This window comes from Chiloscyllium plagiosum, unplaced genomic scaffold, assembly GCF_037043375.1.
Source record: "Chiloscyllium plagiosum isolate Xiang-an unplaced genomic scaffold, Cpla_swu_hap1 HiC_scaffold_3, whole genome shotgun sequence".
NCBI lineage: Eukaryota > Metazoa > Chordata > Chondrichthyes > Orectolobiformes > Hemiscylliidae > Chiloscyllium > Chiloscyllium plagiosum.
Genome location: NW_028270141.1, coordinates 99,041,957 through 99,064,924, shown reverse-complemented (window position 1 = coordinate 99,064,924; position 22,968 = coordinate 99,041,957). Strand labels below are relative to the sequence as shown.

At 43.1% G+C, this 22,968-nt stretch overlaps 1 protein-coding gene across 1 annotated transcript in view; it reads right to left on the bottom strand.

Annotated features, from left to right (window-relative positions):
- LOC122547290 (interferon gamma receptor 1) overlaps positions 1 to 21,493 on the bottom strand; it is a 90,738-nt gene extending 69,245 nt beyond the window's left edge. The window contains exon 1 of the mRNA XM_087981795.1: positions 21,354 to 21,493. Within this exon, the coding sequence (XP_087837921.1) occupies positions 21,354 to 21,357 (4 nt within the window). The 5' untranslated portion in view covers positions 21,358 to 21,493. The remainder of the gene's footprint in view (positions 1 to 21,353) is intronic.
- Positions 21,494 to 22,968: the final 1,475 nt, after the last annotated feature.

Genomic DNA, 22,968 nt, shown 5'->3' with positions numbered 1-22,968 from the left:
CCGAGGGGAACACTACCCCTGCTCATGCCTCCACCACCATTCCCCCCACCATCACACCCACTCCAGCGTACTGGCTCCGACCCCACTCCCAGCTCCACACCCACACCAGATCCCAGCTCCCAGCCCTGCCGAGTTTTCACCATCCCTCCAGACCTCCCACACACTGAGGACGAACGATCAGTCCTCAGCAAAGGACTCACCTTCATCCCCCTCCGTCCACGCATCAATGAATTTAATACACGCCGTGACATCGAACACTTCTTCCGTCGCCTCATCCTCCGAGCTTACTTTCACAATCAGGACTCCCGCCCACCTTCCGAGGACCCCTTCGCCCACCTCCAACACACTGCATCCACCTGGACACCCCGCGCTGGCCTATTACCTGCCCATGACCTCTTCATTTCCAACTGCCGCCGGGACATTAACCGCCTCAACCTGTCGACCCCCCTCCCCCACTCCAACCTCTCACCTTCACAACGCGCAGCCCTCCAATCCCTCTGCTCTAATCCCAACCTCACCATTAAGCCAGCGGATAAGGGGGGCGCAGTGGTAGTCTGGCGCACTGACCTCTACACCGCTGAAGCCAAACGCCAACTCGAGGACACCTCTTCCTACTGCCCCCTCGACCATGACCCCACCCCCCATCACCAAACCATCATCTCCCAGACCATACAGAACCTCATCACCTCAGGAGATCTGCCACCCACGGCTTCCAACCTCATAGTCTGGGAACCCCGCACTGTCCGTTCTACCTCCTTCCCAAGATCCACAAGCCTGACCACCCTGGCCGACCCATTGTCTCAGCATGCTCCTGCCCCACTGAACTCATCTCTACCTACCTCGACACTGTCCTATCCCCCCTAGTCCAGGAACTCCCCACATACGTTCGAGACACCACCCACGCCCTCCACCTCCTCCAAGACTTCCGTTTCCCCGGCCCCCAATGCCTCATCTTCACCATGGATATCCAATCCCTCTACACCTCCATCCGCCATGACCAGGGCCTCCAAGCCCTCCGTTCTTTCCTCTCCCGACGTCCCCAACAGTACCTTTCCACCGACACTCTCATTCGTTTGGCCGAACTGGTCCTCACCCTTAACAATTTCTCCTTTGAATCCTCCCACTTCCTCCAGACCAAAGGGGTAGCCATGGGCACACGTATGGGCCCCAGCTATGCCTGTCTCTTGGTTGGCTACGTAGAACAGTTGATCTTCCGTAATTACACCGGCACCACTCCCCACCTCTTCCTCCGCTACATTGATGACTGCATTGGCGCCACCTCGTGCTCCCGCGAGGAGGTTGAGCAATTCATCAACTTCACCAACACATTCCACCCTGACCTTAAATTTACCTGGACCATCTCTGACACCTCCCTCCCCTTCCTGGACCTCTCCATCTCCATTAGTGAAGACTGACTTTACACTGACATTTTTTACAAACCCACCGACTCCCTCAGCTACCTGGATTACACCTCTTCCCACCCTATCTCTTGCAAAAATGCCATCCCGTATTCCCAATTCCTCCGCCTCCGCCGTATCTGCTCCCAGGAGGACCAGTTCCACCATAGAACACACCAGATGGCCTCCTTCTTTAGAGACCGCAATTTCCCTTCCCACGTGGTTAAAGATGCCCTCCAACGCATCTCGTCCACATCCCGCACCTCCGCCCTCAGACCCCACCCCTCCAACTGTAACAAGGACAGAACGCCCCTGGTGTTCACCTTCCACCCTACAAACCTCCGCATAAACCAAATCATCCGCTGACATTTCCACCACCTCCAAAAAGACCCCACCACCAGGGATATATTTCCCTTCCCACCCCTTTCCGCCTTCCGCAAAGACCGTTCCCTCCGTGACTACCTGGTCAGGTCCACACCCTCCTACGACCCACCCTCCCATCCTGGCACTTTCCCCTGCCACCGCAGGAACTGTAAAACCTGTGCCCACACCTCCTCCCTCACCTCTATACAAGGCCCTAAAGGAGCCTTCCACATCCATCAAAGTTTTACCTGCACATCCACTAATATCATTTATTGTATTCGTTGCTCCCGATGCGGTCTCCTCTACATTGGGGAGACTGGGCGCTTTAGGGAACATCTCTGAGACACCCGCACCAATCAACCAAACCGCCCCGTGGCCCAACATTTCAACTCCCCCTCCCACTCTGCCGAGGACATGGAGGTCCTGGGCCTCCTTCATCGCTGCTCCCTCACCGCCAGACGCCTGGAGGAAGAACGCCTCATCTTCTGCCTCGGAACACTTCAACCCCAGGGCATCAATGTGGACTTCAACAGCTTCCTCATTTCCCCTTCTCCCACCTCATCCTAGTTTCAAACTTCCAGCTCCACACTGTCCCCTTGAGTTGTCCGGATTTGTCCGAACTGCCTAACTCCTTTTCCACCTATCCACTCCACCCTCTCCTCCCTGACCTATCACCTTCATCTCCTCCCCCACTCACCTATTGTACTCTATCCTACTTTCTCCCCACCCCCACCCTCACCCTCCTCTAGCTTATCTCTCCATGCTTCAGGCTCTCTGCCTTTATTCCTGATGAAGGGCTTTTGTCCGAAACGTCGATTTTGCTGAAGCTCCTTGGATGCTGCCTGAATAGCTGTGCTCTTCCAGCACCACTGATCCAGAATCTGGTTTCCAGCATCTGCAGTCATTGTTTTTACCTCGCCTTCTTCACAATCCTATCTATCTGTGACTCCACTTTCAAGGAGCTATGGACCTGCACTCCAAGGTCTCTTTGTTCACTACACTCCCTAGGACCTTCCCATTAAGTGTATAAGTCCTGCTCTGATTTGCCTTTCCAAAATGCAGCACCTCACATTTACCTAAATTAAACTCTATCTGCCACTCCTCAGCCCACTGGCCCATCTGACCAAGACCCTGTTGTACTCTGAAGTAACCTTCTTCGCTGTCCACTGCATCTCCAATTTTGATGTCATCTGCAAACTTACTAACTATATCTCTTATGCTCACATCCAAATTATTTATATAAATGAAAAAAAGCAGTGGACCCAGCACCGATCCTTGTGGCACTCCACTGGTCACAGGCCTTCAGTATGAAAAGTAACCCTCCACCACCACCCTCCGTCTTCTACCTTCAAGCCAGTTCTGTGTCTAAATGGCCAGTTCTCCCTGTGTTCCATGAGATCTAACCTTGCTAACCGGTCTACCATGAGAAACCTTGTAGAATGCCTTACTGAAGTCCATGTAGATCACAACATTCAGTCTTCCTTCATCAATCCTCTTTGTTACTTCTTCAAAAAATGCAACCACTTTTGTGAAAATGATATCCCATGCACAAAGCCATGTTGACTATCCCTAATCAGTCCTTGCCTTTCCAAATTCATGTACATCCTGTCCCTCAGGATTCTCTCCAACAACTTGCCCACCACTGACATCAGGCTCACTGGTCTATTGTTTCCTGGCTTGTCCTTACCACCTTTCTTAAATAGTGGCACCACATTAGCCAACCTCCAGTCTTCTGGCACCTCACCTATGAATATCGATGGCACAAATATCTCAGCAAGAAGCCCAGCAATCACTTCCCAAGCTTCCCATGGAATTCTAGGAGGAGAAAGTGAGGTCTGCAGATGCTGGAGATCAGAGCTGGAAATGTGTTGCTGGAAAAGCGCAGCAGGTCAGGCAGCATCCAGGGAACAGGAGAATCAACGTTTCGGGCATAAGCTCTTCTTCAGGAATGAGGAAAGTTTGTCCAGCAGGCTAAGATAAAAGGTAGGGAGGAGGGACTTGGGGGAGGGGCGTCGGAAATGTGATAGGTGGAAAGAGGTCAAGGTGATGGTGATAGGTCAGACTGGGGTGGGGGCGGAGAGGTCGGGAAGAAGATTGCAGGTTAGGAAGGTGGTGCTGAATTCGATGGATTTGACTGAGACAGGGTGGGGGGAGGGGAAATGAGGAAACTGGTGAAATCCGAGTTCATCGCTTGTGGTTGGAGGGTTCCTAGGCGGAAGATGAGGCGTTCTTCCTCCAACCGTCGTTTTGTTGTGGTCTGACGATGGAGGAGTCCAAAGACCTGCATATCCTTGGTGGAGTGGGAGGGGGAATTGAAATGTTGAGCTACAGGGTGGTTGGGTTGGTTGGTCCGGGTGTCCCAGAGGTGTTCTCTGAAACGCTCCGCAATTCTAGGGTACACCTGATCAGGTCCTGGGGATATATCCACTTCTATGCATTTCAAGACATCCAGCACTACCTCCTCTGCAACACAGACATTTTTCAAGATGTCACCATCTATTTCCCCACATTCTATATCTTCCATGTCCTTCTCCAGAGTAAATACTGATGCAAAAAACTCATTTAGTGTCTTTCTCATCTCCTGTGGTTCCACACATAGGCTGCCTTGCTGATCTTTGAGGGGCCCCTATTCTCTCCCTAATTACCCTTTTGCCATAGAGTCATAGTCATAGAGATGAACAGCATGGAAAAAGACGCGTCCATGCCGACCAGATATCCCAACCCAACCTAGTCCCACCTGCTAGCACCTGGCCCATATCCCTCCAAACTCTTTCTATTCATCCTTTTAAATGTTGCAGTTGTACCAGCCTCCACCACTTCCTCTGCCAACTCATTCCATACACGTACCACCCTCTGTGTGAAAACATTGCCCCTTAGGTCTCTTTTATATCTTTCCCCTCCTTAATATATTTATAAAATCCCTTTGGATTCTCCTTAACCCTATTTGCCAAAACTATCGCGTGTCCCCTTTTTGCCCTCCTGATTTCCCTCTTTCATATACTCCTACTGCCTTTAAACTCTTCTAAGGATTCACTCGATCTCTGCTGTCTATACCTTACATATGCTTCCTTCTTTTTCTTAACCAAAACCTCAATTTCTCTAGTCATTCAGTATTTCCTATACCAACCAGCCTTTCATTTCACCCAAACAGGAATATACTGTCTCTGGACTCTCGTTATCTCATTTTTGAAGGCTTCCCATTTTCCAGCCACCCCTTTACCTACTTTTGAAAGTTCTTGCCTTATACCATCAAAATTATCCTTCTCCCAATTTATAACTTCAACTTTTAGATCAGGTCCATCCTTTATCATCATTATTTTAAAACTAATAGAATTATGGTCGCTGGTCCCAAAGTGCTCCCCCACTGACCCCTCTATCACCTGCCCGCCCTTATTTCCTAAGAGTCGGTCAAGTTTTACACCTTTTCTAGTAGGTACATCCACATACTGAATCAGAAAATTTTCTTGTACACACTTAACAAATTCCTCTCCATCTAAACCCTTAAAACTATGGCCATCCCAGTTGATATTTGGAAAATTAAAATCCCCTACCATAATTATCCTATTATTCTTACAGATAACTAAGATCTCCTTACATATTTGTTTCTCAATTTCCTGCTGACTATTGTGGGGTCTATAGTATAATCCCAATAAGATGATCATCTCTTTCTCAGTTCTCAGTTCCACCTACAATAACTTCCCTGGATGTATTACCAGGGATATCCTCCCTAAGTACAGCTGTAATGCTATCCCTTATCAAAAACATCACTCCCTCCCCTCTCTCACTGCACCACACCCCCCACCCAACCCCCAACCCCTCCCCTCCTTTCTATCCTTCCTATAGCATTTGTATCCTGGATAATTAAACTGCCAGTGCTGTCCATCTCTGAACCACGTCTCTGTAATTGCTATGATATCCCAGTCCCATGTTTCAAATCATGCCCTGAGTTTGTCTGCCTTCCATGTTAGATCTCTTGCATTGAAATAAATGCAGTTTAATGTACCAGTCTCAGATTGATCTCTTTCCCCACTATTTCCCTGGGACCCCCCACCCCTCCGACCTTACTAGTTTAAATGTTCCCAAGCAGCTCTAGCAAATCTCCCTGCCAGTACATTAGTCCAATTTAAGTGCAGTCTATTATTCTTGTACAGGTCACTTCTAACCCAGAAGAGATTCCAATGATCCAAAAATGTGAGCCCTTCTCCCCTGCACGAGCTCCTCAGCCACACATTCATGTGCTCTATCCTTCTATTCCTACCCTCACTAGCTCATAGTACCGGGAATAATCCGGATATTACTACCCTCGAGGACCTCCTTTTTAAATTCCTGCCTAACTTTCTATATTCTCCCTTCATCCTTTTCCCTCCCTATGTAGTTGATTACAATGTGTCCAATGACCTCCTCCCTCTTCCATTTGTGAACATTCTGCATCCTCTCTGAGACATCCTTGATCCAGGCACAAGGGAGGCAACACACCATTCTGATTTTTCACTGCTGGCTACAGAAACGTCAGTCTGTGCCTCTGACTAGAGAGTCGGATATCACAATCAATGGCTTGGAACCTGATGTACCCCTCACTATATTAGAGCCATTCTCAGTACCAGAAACCTGGCTGTTCGTGTTACATTCACCTGAGAGTCCATCACCCCCTACATTTTCCAAAACAGCCTGCCACTGATGCATCTGTCCATGACAGTATTAGGAGGACAGACCACTGCATAGTTCCTGTAGAGACCAAGTCCAGTCTTCAGATTGAGTATACCCTTCATTATGTTTGACATAATCACCAAGTACCACGAACTGAACTGATTTAACAATGCAAGGTCCATGAGGAGCAACGGGAAATCCATGGCCCGGCATATCCCTCATTCTGTCATTACCATGAAGCCAGGATGTAAATGTTGATTCAATGTAGGGTGCAGGAGGGAATGCAAGGAGAAGCACCAGTCCTAAGAATGAGATATCAACCTGACGAAACTACAACACAGCATTACTTGCCTGTAGAAAAGCATAAGTGATCGACCCCACAACCAGTGGATTAGATCAAAGCTCTGCAGTCCTCTCACGTCGAATTGTGAATAGTGGTGGACAACCAAACAGTTCACTGAAGGAAGAGGCTCCACAAATCTTGCCATCTTCAATGATGGGGAAGCCCGACACATCAGTACAAAAGATAAGGCTGAAGCATCAGTACAAAAGATAAGGCTGAAGCATTTCCACAACCTTTAGCAGTACTGAGAGCAAATAATGTACTTTGGCTTCCATCAAAGACCACCAGCATCACAGATAAAAGTCATCAGCCAATACAATTAACTTCACAAGATATCAAGTCATGGCTGAACACATTTTCATCTAGAAGGACAGGAGCAGCAAATACATGGCAATACCACTACCTGCAAATCCCCCTCCAAACTACACACCATCCTGACTTGGAAATATATCAGTGTTTACTGTCACTGGTTGAAGTCCTAGAATTCCCTCCCTCACAGCATTGTGTGGGTGTACCTACCTCAAATAGACTGCAGCGGTTCAAAAAGGTAGCTGACCACCACCATCTCATGGGCAAATAGAGATGGGTAATAAAACTGGTCCAGTCAGCAAAGCCCACCTCTCCTCAATGAATAAAAGTATTAAATAAGTAAATGATCTTAACTTCATGTGCAGAGTGCCATAAATTCAGGAACATAACAGATTAACCTTGTATTGATGGCAGCTCCTTTACGTGGTGCCCGCTTGTCCTAAAACTTCAGGTTAGTCTCTAGTGGAGGCAAAAATGTTAGAGACGGTCAAGGATACTCAGAGCATCTGGAATGAATGGCAATGGGACTGATTCCCGATGCTTCTCCAGACTTAGTGACCAGTTTCAGACAACCATTTCTAGAAGCCTTGCTGCTCTGATTCTAACGTATAGCTAATTTCCCACCAAACAGTGCTCATACAGAATGAGTATCCAGTACCTGTGGCATGGCAGAATGCCCATACATTAGACTGCTAACTCTCAGGACGTCAGTTGATGTGTATCATCCTACCCATCTCCTCAAAAATCTATGAATGTGTCAGGAAGTATGCAGCATCAGGTAGTAGTATAAAAGGTATAGTCTGAAAAAGAGTTCATCTCCAGATCCAGTTGCTTGAAAATGGGGCCATCTCAGTATTTTGAGGCTTCTGAGGAAAAGCAATAGCTAGTGTGCTCCAAATACATATGTAGTATCCATCAGTAACATGAGGCGAAGTTTAAGAGCGCATAGATCATAAACTTCCACAAGGGGATACACAATTAAAAGCAACACCCACATACTTGGCTCTTTCTTAGCATCTAATAACCTCAGACACCCATTTTATACAGGTGTGATTAAAGTCCAGCAGTATTGACAGGATGTGGGTTGTACAATGTCACCACATCATCAACACTGCTTCATGTAAATATGTAAGTCCCATTTGGCTGTGCAATTCTGGCATTCACTAGCAGTGGCACCAGAAAACTTGAAAAGGTGAGTAGGATTCAGTTTAACAGTTTCCCATCATGTATTCTTCCAACCTCCTCCCAGCCTCCCCACCCCCCAAACCTCAGTGCCAACAAAAATTTGGTCCACGCGTAAAGGAAAATTAGCTGTTCAAGACTGTTACCTAAACTTCAAAAGTAATTTTCTGGCTGCTTACAGCTAAGCTTTGGTGGGTGTGAAAACATAAGAGACACATCCGGGAGATATTTTCACACTGTCAAACCCCAAGGCAGCCTCAAATCAGCAAGGTAAAACCACAGAAACATCACAACTTTTACTTAAACACCATGAACTACTGCAGTCACTGAATTGTCATTAAAAATCTCATGCAAGTGTAATAAACCCACGAGGTTTATAAAACCTCCACCATCAACTTGCTGAGCTGATTACAGAGTTTCTGGGATCATCATTCCTTTGGTAATATCTTTAAAATAAAATGTATTGACTGAGAATCTCTAGGGAGCATATTAGACTTAAGGGTTTATTTTCTAGCTTGCCAACTTGAGAATTGTTTGCAAAGGACGAGTCATGATTTTTCCCATGTTCACACGATATTAAATCTTCCATTTGCTAAAATCTTCATTTAAATACTAAAATGTGTGGATTTGTTGGGCCGAATCCCACACTGTAGGGATTCTGTGAAGTCAGACACATTATAGGAAGGATGTGATTGCACTGGAGGCGGTACAGAGGAGATTCACTAGGATGTTGCCTGGGTTTGGAGCATTTTTGCTGTGAAGATAGGCTGGATTGGCTCAGGTTGTTTTCTTTGGTGGAGAGAAGGGAGAGCTGATTAAAGTGTATAAGATTATGAGGGTTGTGGTTAGGGCTGATAGGAAGCAGCTTAGTTCATGGGTGAACAACGAACGTGTGTAATTTTAAGGTGAAGGGCAGGAGGTTTAGAGGGAATTTGAGAAAAAGTTTCCTCTCCAGGAGAGTGGTGGGAAACTGGAATACATTGCCTGGGATGATAGTTGAGGTGGAAAACCTCGCAAACTTTAAAAAGTACGTTGATGAGCCCTTGGAATGTCACATTCAAGGCTGTGGACTAAGTGCTGGAAAGAGGGACTACTGCAGATATGTCAGCACAGACCCGATAGGTTAAAGGGCCTCTTCTGTGCTGTATGACTTTATAACATATTGTGAGTTGTTAATGTCAGTTATTAACAACTTCTTGATTCTTTTGGGGGGAAGCATGTTTAGTTTTGGACTTTCTGTTTGGAATTTTTGTGGTAGCAATTATTTTCTTCTTGCAATTTTACTTTTTAAGATTTTGCAACAAGTGGTTAGATTGCGCCAATTGAAAATGCAGCCATTGCAAATTCTGTCAGATTAATTTTTTTCTTCAGTTGTTTTCGAGAAGAGAAGAGGATTGGAGAAAACGTACAAGACGATCTGGACAATCCTTTTAGCCAGAGATAGCAATATCTGCACATTTCTCGCCAAACCTATCTGCCAATGTCTTGGAAAATTATATTTGCAGGCCTGTCTTCAAGAAACAGACAGTGATGGAGGTGCATTAAATCTTAACCTGCACATAACTTGAGGTATCACAACAACATTGTAACAGTGACGAAAGTGTCTAAAGTTCTGGGCTCTATATTTCAGGCTCATTTCAAGCTATTTCAGGGAACAGCAAATTCAGTCACTTCATAATGTGCATGAATTGAAATCGTCAAACACCAAAATTAAACAGGCAGCATCTCTGAATGGAGAAACTCAGTTAACCTTTCAGGTCAACCATTCAAAACTGCTATTTAAACTTTGAAAGTAGTTTTCCAGCTGCTTATAGTTAAGCTTTGGCAGGTGTGAAACCATTGAGACATTTCTGGGACTTTGTTAATAATTAATTTTGCTACTAGGCTACAGCAACGTAGAATACACCACACAGTGCATCATACAGACCATGTGTGACAAATACATATGCATTCTCTTTTAAAGGCCAACTCACTAAAATTAAACTTATTATAAACCACTTGGGGGTAGATAATTTTGGTCCCCTCTTCTAAAACACAGTCTCAGTCATTATCATGCAGCGTTACACTTCAAATAGAGAGCTGTTAACGTGGTCAAAATGAAGTAGACAATAATATCCTTTTATTAAGTCAGTTAGAGTTTTGTTGCCGACCATGGAAAAAAATAATAAACCCTGTCATCAAATACACATGCAAAGACAAGTAGTTGGTTTAAAAATGAGAGATAGACAAGAAGACTAAAGGTTATGCAGTTCAAAAGTCTTGTGGTGTCAAAATTTTAATCTGAGAGCACAGCTAATTAATTGTTGAATAGTATCCTCAATGCCAATGAAGTTTGTATGATCACCAAATTCTTGGTGCATGTTTCCTTCCCCAGCCTGTTTATACACTTACATTACCTTCAGAGAGTCTAAGAGAAATGGAAAGAGAGAGATTTCCAGCTCATATCATGACAAATGTATTTTTCTTTCTCTCTGCTGTGCTGCTCCAAAGCAGTGGTTTAAATATAGCTCTGTGCGTACGTCTGAATTTGGCTGCATTACCTCTCAAAGCTGGCTAACTGGCAGGCAAACCTTTTATATACCAATATGTGAAATTACCAGACATATGTGAATTAAAACCAGAGATGCAAATGTGTTGATGTGAACTACATTGCCTGGTTTCCATGTCTTGAGATAAAATAGGCATTTAAGTGCAGATGGTTTCATTTATTCCCCATTGGTTTCCTGGACTTGCCTCAATCTTTGATCAGCTGATCATGCCAGCCATCGCCCATGAAAGGTCTCAGATATTAAATTCAGCTGAAGGAAGTTGAAGACTGTTAGTGCGCAGTTATCACTATCTAAAAAGTTCACCCTTGTAATTAAGGTCTAAATAAGTGCTTTCAGATTCAAGATTTCATAACAGACTTGTGCAACAGACAAGGTTCGATGACTTTGGAATGAGTAGATGCTTTATACTCTTTGCAGAGTTGTTCAGTAATTGAAAACGTGTTCAATAGTCTAAGTTGCAGGGGTATGGAGGATAACTGAGAAAGAAAGGGGAGTTTAATGGGCACAGGATAAGGATTCTGGCCCAGGATGGAAGGGTCAGTGGGGAAAGGTGGAGAGTTGTATGTGAATGTGAATGCTTCAACTCTAGATGTGAGGGGTTTCACAGGCAGGGTGGGGGTTGAGTATTGTACCCACAGGGAAGGGTGAGAAATATCAAAGGGCGGTTCCTGAGGATTAAATGGTGGGTGTTGAGTAACTGGAGTAGTGACAATCCTGGGGTGAGGGGAATGGGAGGTGGTAGAATAGGAGCTGCAGGGTCAGAGATGATAAGTGAAAATCTCATGGTGGAGAGATCCCTCACGGTGAATGAGGAGGTGGCTTCAATATCAGTCAGGGTAGTCAGGGTGTTGTCTCAGCCTGGAGCATAGGTAGGAATGAGAAAGATCAAGAATGAGAAAGGGACGTTTGCTCCTAAAATGAAGACAGTCAACGCTAATGGGGGAGAGGGAATTAGTAGCTGAGAGGCTGAGGATACAATGTGGTTGATCTGCTTCGAAAAGTGATACACACTTTTGCATCTTTCTCCAGCTCCAAATGCAGTATCTTACTAATAGTGAAGAGTTGAATTGAGAGGAAGGAGTTTGCGGGTTGCAAGGATTACTGCAGTGTTCCATGGACTAAGTTAATGAATTGTCCACATGAGAACAATCTTGAGCTCCTCACTGAGTTCCCTTTTGCTCCATGACTCAGTGGACTCACAACATTGAAAGCCCAGCAAGGCCGAGAGCTGCAGAGTAGTTTGAGATGAAGTGCATTTCGTGTTGTCTGAGGCAGGAACAGAGGAACAGCTGCAAAGAAAGTGCTGCATGGAGAAATCCCTGTCACTTGTTCGCATTTAGTATCTTATTAAGGTGGGACATAATCTCTGAAGTTGACTAGCTCTGATGCAGTGAGGCGTTGCAGAACTATGGGGCCATGTTCTATCATGCCTTTAGCATCTCCAGGGACTGGAGCAATTTCAACACAGGCCGACATAATGCTGTTGTCTTGCAGTGACAGAATTACTGTTCAGAGTCCTTTAATTAACCTCTCAATGTCAAGTGTTCTGATAGCATAATGTTGCAGTGACAGCTTCCTGCCCACTTCCACTGCAGGACTTGCTGTGTTATTTGTGCATGTAATAAGCTGAGACTGAAAATTGCACAAGTGAAGCCTGATCTGCCCTTCCAGTGGAAGTGACAACACATCCATGCCCGATACTGAATTTAGCTAACATGACAGAAGATTTGACCAATCATGTCTGCACTGGTTCTCTGAATAAGCACTGTACCAGCATGGCCACTCTGAATGATGGCTTTTGCTGGTAACACAGGGGCAGCAGAGATAGTCCAGAGAGTCATAGAATTGTACAGCACAGAAACAGACCTTTCAGTCCAACTCGTCCGTGCTGACCAGATATTCTAAATTAATCTAGTCCCATTCCCATTTGCTGGATCTCTGGAGAGAGAGGTTAATGGGACAGGATGAGGTTTATGGGGATGGGTGGAGTCACTGACAAATGAGGGTAAGGTGTCCATTATAAGGGGAGGAAACTACTTTCAATGGTTCTCCCTTTCTGAATGCTGCTCCCTTAGGTAGGCTCTGAATGAGGCACATGCTGGCAGGTGACTGGCAACTTGAACAGGGTCCTTCAGAAAGCAGTGGTGAGTCAAAGAATCACAGAATTATACAGCACAGAAGTAGACCTTTCAGACCAACTTGTCTGTGCCAGACAGAAATCCTAAACTGATCTAGTTCTGTTTGCTTGCATTTGGCCATATCCATCTAAACCCTTCCTATTCATGTACCCATCCAAATGTCTTTTAAATGTTGTGATTGTACGCCATACATGGCAGCTCATTCTATACATGCATCATCCTCTGGAGATTTTCAAGCATGGGGTTAATGCTGGTGCTGGTGTGATGCTAGGTACACAGGCTGTACATTCCAGCAGCCAGCAGGTTGTATTAAACAGTGTATCGCTTTGGTTGTCACAACCAGCCGTAGCCAAGCTCACCATGTCCAACCTGGCCACACTTCCAAAGCTCAAAGCCATCACCAACATTAGATGTCATTCTGCAATTTGACAGCATTTACTAAATAATCCTGCATTTACAAAAAAGTTACACTGACAACTAATGTTAAATTGTCAATCATGCTCAAAGTGTGGCATACTTGCTATGTACATTAATGCACACAGCCCTGTCCTATACAGACAGAAAGAACATGGACTTACATTGCAATTGTTTCAACTCAGCAAAATAGGGGTCAGCCATTCTGTGGATGATTTCTCAGGTCAATGCCTTGACCAATCAGAGCCAACATACTTGGTTTAAAATTTAAACAAAGCTTGACAGTTTACTGCTCGTCATCATCTAGTTAGTGCATTCCCCAAGGCAAGTCCTCTACCAATTAAAATCCGCTTGCCATTAAACCAACGTTTTCCTCTCATACAGTATAAATGTTGCTTTCCCTTTACATTCGTATTCTTGTGACTGCAAGATGAAACGTTTTGACACAATGTATACTCCCACTCACTTTGCTTTTTGTTTCATGACATCTTTGTAGTTTAATCTCTCTCTCCCTCTACTCTCTCCCAATTCTTCCATTTTGTTCTATCTGCCTCTTCCCCCTGCCAGCCCCATGCCATGAAACCTAGGTTTTGGATTAAAGATGGATCAATAAGATTTGCTTCAGACCAATCATTATGCGATTGAATGGTGGAACAGGCTCAATGGACTGAATGGCCTATACCTGTTTCTACACCTTTGGTCACAAAAGTAGGGTAAATGTTTGAAAGTGCCAAGTTGTGTGCTATGGATCTAAGTAGTCATTCATTATACCATAAAAAGCCACTTGGTGTCACTATAATATTGTTAGCTAAAAATTTACCTTTGCATTAATACAGAGGTTAACTTCATGGAAAATACAACACTACACTGGTGTTACAAAAATTGGGTTAAAAAAATATAAAATCACAGGTTTATTACAAAACAAAAATGCTAGTTTGTTTAATTCCTAAAGTAAATGACACACTACTTCTTTACACCTCGGGTAACTTTAAATTATTCTTTTTATTTTGGGTGTTGTTTTGTATGACCTGCAGGTTAAGTGTGAGTATTTGTAACACATATATCACTCAAAAAGACCAAAGGCAATGAGACATTTTCTTTAAGTCAAGACTCAGACGTATCATATATTGAAGAAAGTCATTTGGCCTATTGTAACAAAATATAACAACTGCCCCATTAATCTAACTCCCCAACTGCAAATTGCTGTTTATCTATCCTGTCAAAACATAGAAAATAGGAGAAAGAGTAGGTCATTCAACCCTTCAAGCCTGCTTTGCCATTCAATATGATCATGGTTAATCATCCAACTCGGTACCTGAAATAATTGCATAGAGGCTGGTTTCCCTTCATCTTGTTGCTCTTTATTTACATGTGCACAGTACATGGATTCTATATAGTATATCTGCACAAGTATAAGCTTTAAAATAAAAAGCTAACTTTTGTTTTACTGTCATCTGCTGATTAACCATTTTAGAATTGGGAAGATCATTTGACAGAAACAGTGATTGCCATATCTCAACATTTTATTGGCAATGATACTAAAACCATTCTAAATCTGGGCTTCTGACTAATTCAGGAGCTTGTTTAATTATGTGGGTTGTGCAGCCCTAATGCTCCCCTCCCCACTCTGCCCTCGGCTAGTTAGAGTTCGCATGGCACAGGCATGACCTAATTTGTGTCAAATACTGCAGAATAGTTCTCAGATAGGTGTCAGACCCTTTGCATTTATAAACCAAGCCAATACAGCTCAGAGGCTGCTTCAAGGGGAGTCTAAAAATCGAGAAGACTAATCTACTGATGACAACGGCACATCAGGGGCAGGACCTCACACCCCAGCTTTATGGTACATATAACAATGCTCGCCTCAAAATGTCTCATTTCAGTGTGGCAACTAACCTCTTGCTCTTTGCCTTCCTCTTCATTCGGCATGCTTGAATTTTTTTTTCATTTCTACTGCCTCCATTCAGAAATATGCCAAGTTGTTAGTGTGATCATTCCAAACAAGTTTCTCGTGCATTCCTGTCCATATATGGCTGATTTTGAATGCCAAGCAATTCAAACTCTGGCTTTTAGATATATTGTCTGGTCATAAAGCAGGCCATTTTAGCTGTTGTGCCATCAAGCTTCTCTCACATGAACTGCATTTAACTGATTTTGCACTTCCATCCATCAATCCCTTTATCTTCAGGCTTGTTGCTGTACTGGTTTAAATCAAAGAAGTGAGTGCAGAATTTTACTGACTTAATTTCTATTCTGATAATGAGCTATCTCCAGTCTGTAGGCTTTACTTAAAATAAACCAGTCTGTTGTTTAATCTCTGTTCCTGTTTAGCCTTTGCAGAAGTTAGGCTTTAGCGTTTTGAGTGCTGTCAAACTTGAACAATCCCACAGGCTGCAGCATGCTGAGATACAATCTCAGAATGAAGACAGTGTGTACCCCTACAAAACTGCAGAATTACTCACACATGCTGAGATGTAATAGTTGGTCCACTTTCATACTAGCACTTTTGTTCTACTGCATTGTGAGGGCTTGTATATTTTGCAATCTAATCTTCAAAAGCACATTTGCCACTACAAACTGCCACCATGTGACACTCTTCTCTTAGCTAATCACACACAATACTTGGTGAAACAATAATGTGGGTTATTTATTTGAAAGCTGTACCATATACAGGTTTATTTAAATTTAACTTAATTTTCTATTTAACCTATTTTTCTAATCAACCTGTTCAGAGATGTTAGTAGGCACCTCTACAGCAGAAGAGACAAGGGAGCCTGAAACCGGGGGTGAAAGACAATCTACCTGACTCTATTACCACTGATTCTGATTGCCTAACAAACCATGAGACTAACACATCCTTGCCTGATGAGGGAGATAAGAATTGGCAGCAGTTTATGTACATCATATCACAACAGGCCCTGAGAAAGAAGCTGCTGTAACAAAAAGGCAGTCGACCATTAAGCACTATTTTCAGAATACTAGCCATATTTTATGGTTTAGAACACTTAGTTATTTGGGTGTTAAGTACAAGCTATGCGAGCAGTCTATCTTAAAGGAAGGGAGGATTATATTCACTGGAACATTTGAATTTTGAGTTTTATTGGGAGAGTAAGACCCATGCTGAAAAAACCTGTTGTTTACCCTAACAAATATTATAAACGTTCCTGCAAATAAATCATATTTAGGAAGACAAAATAAAACAGGAACACTGGCTGATCATCCCTTTCCTAATCTCACAACGCCGATGCCAACTTTCGCACTCTAACTGGAACAAGCCAACTCTGACTGGTCCTGGGACCCGTAATATAACATTCCAGAGAACAGATTTTCACCCAGAATCATTGTAACAAGTTAAATTCCTCATATATCTCCAGTACGTATTTTTACACATCCTTTTATAATTATGATCTTTGTCTGTATAAAAGATGTGTTCAGTTTGCTTTAAACAAATATGTTTATAGTTACCTGTGTAAACTTTGGGAACAGAGCACACACGGACTTTCCGTCTGTAAGGTAAACATGTTTGCTTTTCTATTTTTGGCTATGGGCTGACCATCTCTCCTGGGCTTATTAGCTGTAAATCTAAGAGCTTTCGGGAAGATTCATCCTTCTGTTTACAGTTGGATCTATTATGGGGAGAAGGAACAAAGGAAAGTCCAGTTGTGCCAATTGGATGAAATGGAATCACTTTCGTTTTTCACGCAGTCTGATTTCAAAGTGGAAAGTTCTAAAATGCAGAAGTGTTTATGTATTGGGCTGGACTTTTACGCTGCCTGATGATGGTGGATTTTCCAGGAAAGCTGTTCGCAAACATATGTAAATGTATACCCTAGACTTTTATTACGTCTTTTCCAGGTTGCTGTGGTGAGTGGTCGCGGTTTCAAAACAACTATGTGGAGGAAACTCCATGGTTTAACCTTGTATCGGGAATGGCAGATGCTCGTGCCTGTGAGAGCTGGCACTGACATTGTAATATTAGTTGAGTCAGGAGGTTACCCAATTTGAAGAAAGCAGATATGAACCCTAGGGGTTAATCCCAGACGCTAGTCTGCATAAGGACACCGCCAAACGCTGGCAGAATACTGATACCACCAGATCTGTGCTGCTCGACTCTATGACTGTTTCAGTTTTATTGTTCCAGTTTAATTCCATTCCATAGTTTTACAAGAGAATTGGAGTCATAGAGTCATAGTGTTGTACAGCACCGAAACAAGATCTTTGGTCCAACTCATCCATGCCAAACAGATATCCTAAATTAATCTGATCTCATTTGCCAGCATTTCGCCCACATCCCTCTAAACCCTTCCTATTCATGTCCCATCTTGATGACTTTTAAATGTTGTAACTGTCCCAGCCTCCACCACTTCCTCAGACAGGTCATCCCACACACGCAGCATCCTCTGCATGAAAACGTTACCCCTTAGCTGGGAGCTTTATGCCGAATTTCCCTGTAGCAGGGAATGTAAACATACTTATAAATCTATTGCACTGGGGTCCTTCCAGGCTGGTACAGGTGACATCTCATACCAAGGTCAGGTGCGTTGCTGCCCATAGCTGATGATAGATGTTGTGTTCATGTGAGTCAATACTAACCTAGAATTTATTATCTTGTTAATGACTGACATCTGAACTGGTGTATAAGAGGGCCACATAAAATTGTCCCTCTTGCCCCAAAGGGAGGTAAACAAGTGTGCTTGAATACTTTTTGTACCCTACTCACAAAGAGGAAGAAAGTCACTTGAGTGAGTCTGAATTTGAGGATGGGGGGCTGTCAGTGTTTGAAGGAGATGGAGAGAAGCTAATCGATGCCCAATGGTTTCAATTAGTACTCATGCTCCGACTTGGCTTTATGTACATTTTACTTGATAACTGTTCAAAGACCACCTCTCTTTGTCCCTCTAAGCACTGATAGTTTGGTTGCTTGAGGCTTGAGAAAACTGATTGCAATCTTGCACATCCCTTGCTACAGTCAGTCAGGATTAACTGGGTAAAAGAGAAGCAAGTGCTTTAAGTCCTTGTCAGCAACACAGCTGGGGCCTGCCTTTGTATCAAGACACTTCGAGTGACCTGTTTCAGAAAGTGACACTTTCAGTGATGTGTCTTCAGCTTGACTTTCCTGCTGACTAGATCTAATGAAGTTACAGAAGTGGAGAAAGTAAAGTATTTCAATCACTGGAGACTTAAACTTCACCATCGTAAGTCATCTCCGGCCCTTCACTTCCGAATCAAGTGCTTGTGCTATTTGTAGGAACAAAAGCAAGATTAGTCCTGACGGCAGTCACCATTCAATGAAGCTGCTTTGATAGGTGGTTGAAAGAGTAGGTCAGACTGATTTCTATAGTTTTAGTAACTTTAGCTGTGGCTTTCAGAATGTTATAGAGGTTATAATGTCCCATGACATTGGTGACTGTGCTGCAATTTTAACTTCAGCTGCCCTTTCTCAGAGTGGGCTGTATATTCTGGAAGTGTACGTCACACACCCTGAGAGCTGGACACCTCCACCTTATCCTCTAGGTGTTAGAAGCTAGAAGGGACTTCTGCCAATGACCTAGCTCATGTCCATGCTCTGGATTGATTCTCCTTTTACATGCTGAGTGCTGGCAGTCAGATTCCACCAGCTTACTAACCTGAGATCACTTGAGATGACTTTCCCTTCTCAATCCCCTTTTACCACTTCCACTGCCATCTTCTTCTATCACTTGTGTCGAGTACAATATCCAGTGAGTTGCCTTCAAACTGACCATGCAGATTCCTTGGCAGATTATTATCTCTGAGTTGTTAAGTGCCATAAGTCACATGAGACAAAGTGCGGAATATGAGAGGCATGTAATGGCGATCAGGTATTGTGAGCTGCCTCTTTTACTTGGTGAAGATCATAAATAAAATAAGAGATATCTGTCTATCTCTGGGAGGGCCTCAACTGGGACCTTGGGTTAAGGTGACCACCATTGCACTATACACACACACAGACACTCCTATACACAGACACTCCTACACACACAGACACTCCTACACACACACACACACACACACACACACACACAGGCACTCCTATACACACAAACACAGGCACTTCTATACACACACCGACACTCCTATACACGCACAGACACGCACACACACTCCCAAACTCGCACATGCATCCTCTCACAGATTTAGACTCTTTTACACTTACACACATACATATACATTCTCTCTCACAGACACTCACAACCCCCCACCCCAGGCACACACACACTCCTACAGACACACATACTCCCAAACTCACACATACATCCTCTCAGACTTAGACCCCTTTACACTCACATACACATATATGCTCTCTCACAGACGCTCACAACACCCAATCCCAGACACACGCACACAGACACTCACATACACTCCTGCAGACACACACACTTCCAAACTCACACATGCATCCTCTCACAGACTTAGACCCCTTTACACTCACACACACATATACACTCTCTCCCACAGACACTCACAACCCCCCACCCCAGACACACACACACTCCTACAGCCACACACACTCCCAACTCACACATGCACCCTCTCACAGACTTAGACTCCTTTACCCTCATACATATACACTCTCTCACACAGACACTCACAACCCCTCACCCCAGACACACACACACACATACAAAAACCCACATGCAGATATGGGTTTTTGGGGTGAATTTGTATTTGCAGAGTTACATTGTATTTTGCTCAAAAACTGCATGAATCCATGTAAGATTCTGTTAACTCATATTTTAGATTAGTATCAGTCTAAACGTTATGGCACACACAACAGAACAGAGGGGACTAATACCTTCAACATCTTATCTGGCCTGACACCAATTGTTAACCTGAGAATGTAACTTTTAAAAGGAGTATTGTGATTTACATATGAAAGAAGTGAAGTCATTCTAACAGATGAGAGACATAACAAACAATCAAGGTATTTTTCAGAGTATAATTTCTGTTACATCACATGTAAGCTTTTGCTATAAATTCTGTGACTTACAATTATGTACTCCACAACCCCCTGATGAAGGAGCAGCGCTCAGAAAGCTAGTGCATCCAATTAAACCTGTTGGACTATAACCTGGTGTTGTGTGATTTTTAAATTGGTCTCTCTACAAAGTCAGACGTAAGGTCATTGACAACGTCACATTATGTATCTCAGGGATTGAAACCCAGAGGGAAATCTCGATGAAAGCAACATACCGCTCTGACTTTCCTAGCGTACTTCAACATGAAGCTGCAGACGGACCAGTTTGTTAATCTCCCAGTGATAACAGTGCTTTATTGTGGTTTTCCCCACTGGGAAATACTGGAGTTCACAGCTCTACCACTAAGAAGTAATTAAGAATGAAGTGCATTTATGGACTCAATCAAACGTTTTAACCTATGAAATTGAATGACACACAAATGAAACTAGAAAATAATAAATTCATGAAATAAGCTTTTTTGTGTTATTGGTGCCATCTGCTGGAAATATCTAGAACTGCGAGTTCATACGAAAATGACCGAGTTGTTTTGCAGAACATCTTATCGGGTTGCGAAAATGTTTCAGAACACTTCACATACATTGGATGTAAAGTGTAGGGACTGTTGCTTTGTAAACGAAACAGAAAAAAATCATGAGTCAACAGTACAGCGTGTGAGTGATATGTAGATTGGACCTGGTAGAAATGTAGATTCCCTGTCTTGATACACCTTCACAAACTAGTTGGGCTTTAATCTTTCATTTGTTTCTGATGGAATCAGCATTAATTTACAAAGCTATTATTCAATTCAAGTCTAGCAAGTCTGCACAAGAAGTAGGATTAGATCACCCACTGCTTGCACACTTTGTCTGTTTGCTTCCTGCTGACATAATTTGAACGGAAGTTCCGGCAGGATGTATAGTTACCGTTTGTTTTCTTAACATGCAACTGGAGAGATTCGAACCGCAATTGTGACTATATATACTATATTCACGAATAAAGTATATTTTTGAAATAAAATATGTATAACTACTCACCCATTGTCACATGTGGAGCTCTCCTGTAAGTACCATTACCACAACACAACTGTACTCTTATCAAAAACTGCTGTGGAACGAGCAGTCAATTTGTTTGTTTGAATTGTTGGTATATGATTTAACTTGGACAGAGCTGTGCTAGCTGAGGGGTGCAGCAGTTCAGACATACAGCTCATGTAGAACATCATTCAGCATCACAGATAGTCTTAAGTCGTGAAGAACAACGACAAGGACAATTTGCATTTATATAGCGCCTTTGGAGTAGTAAAACAACCTGAAGCACATTGCAGAAGCATAAGGAAAAAAGTACCCAGCCAAAGTAGGGGCTATTATGAGAGGTGAAGAACAGTTGGTCTAAGTGTGCGTTATGGAAAGGACAGCATAATCTAATTAAGGAACAATACTGTGACTACTGTAACTGAAATGAAAACTGAAAACGTGGGATACATTCAAAAGGTCTGACAACACTCGTGGAAAAATCAATGTGGAGATTTCTGATGAAAGGTAATAGCCTAAAACGTTAACACTGCTTATCTCTCAACAGATACTGCCTCATCAATTGAGTATTCCCAGCACTTTCTATTTCTTACTACATCTATCCCCTTGGACCCTAGACTTCTAAATAAAAAGGGTATTATTCCATATTGATTCTTTTCTGTCATTGTTCATGTCTTTTTAATGATCACCAACTCTCCTTGGACCTTACTACTTCTAGATTTTCAGCATACAGAAACTATCTCCTTTTCGATCAAAATCAGATGACCTCCCATTTCTCTACATTATAATCTATTTGCACTGTTTTGCTCATTAACATAATCAATGAATCCTTTCCAGTTCTTTGCTCAAAGGCTCAGCAGGATCTCCATCACATGGAGGGATTTTCTGTATCATTCCATCGAAGGGATTTAAACTCTGTGCTGTTAATAACAATCTGATCTCACTGGCCACCCAGTCAACTGAATTCCCCAAGGAGTCTAAATAACATGTACTTTTAGATGCATGTTGTAGTCCAGAACTAGGAATAGTGATGACAGAAGCTTCATTTTTTTTCCATAATATTGCTGACCAGGAATCTCTCCTGCTCTTAAATTGCTGGAAGAATTTACGCGTTGATGTGTTTATGAATGACTGTATTGTGAATGCATCTTCCTTAGGCATCAACTTGTGGAGTAAAAGTGGAGCACTAGCTTTCTCAACTACATCACTATTCACTACATCACAAGAATGCCTTAATGTATTAATATCTCTTTGTATTAGAATGTTTTGCAATGCCACCTTTGTTTATGTCAACGGGAAAGACAGATATGAGGCTTTCTATGCTATCATCTATATTGTTAATAAATATGATTAATAGCTGAAGCTTCAACACATTTGCTTGCGGGCCACCACTAACATGATCTCGCCAATCAATGTGCCTGCTCATTATTCATTGTCTCTGCTTCCTCTAAGCAAGGACAATAATTTGGCTTCAAATGCATGAGCTTTAAGTTTAGAAAAAGTCTCTTATGAAGCACATTCTCAAATTTCTTCTGGAAGCCTTAAAAAAAATTCCATAAACACTTCCCTGTCCTCTACTTGGTCACCTCTTCAAAAATCATGTTTGTCAGACAAACAC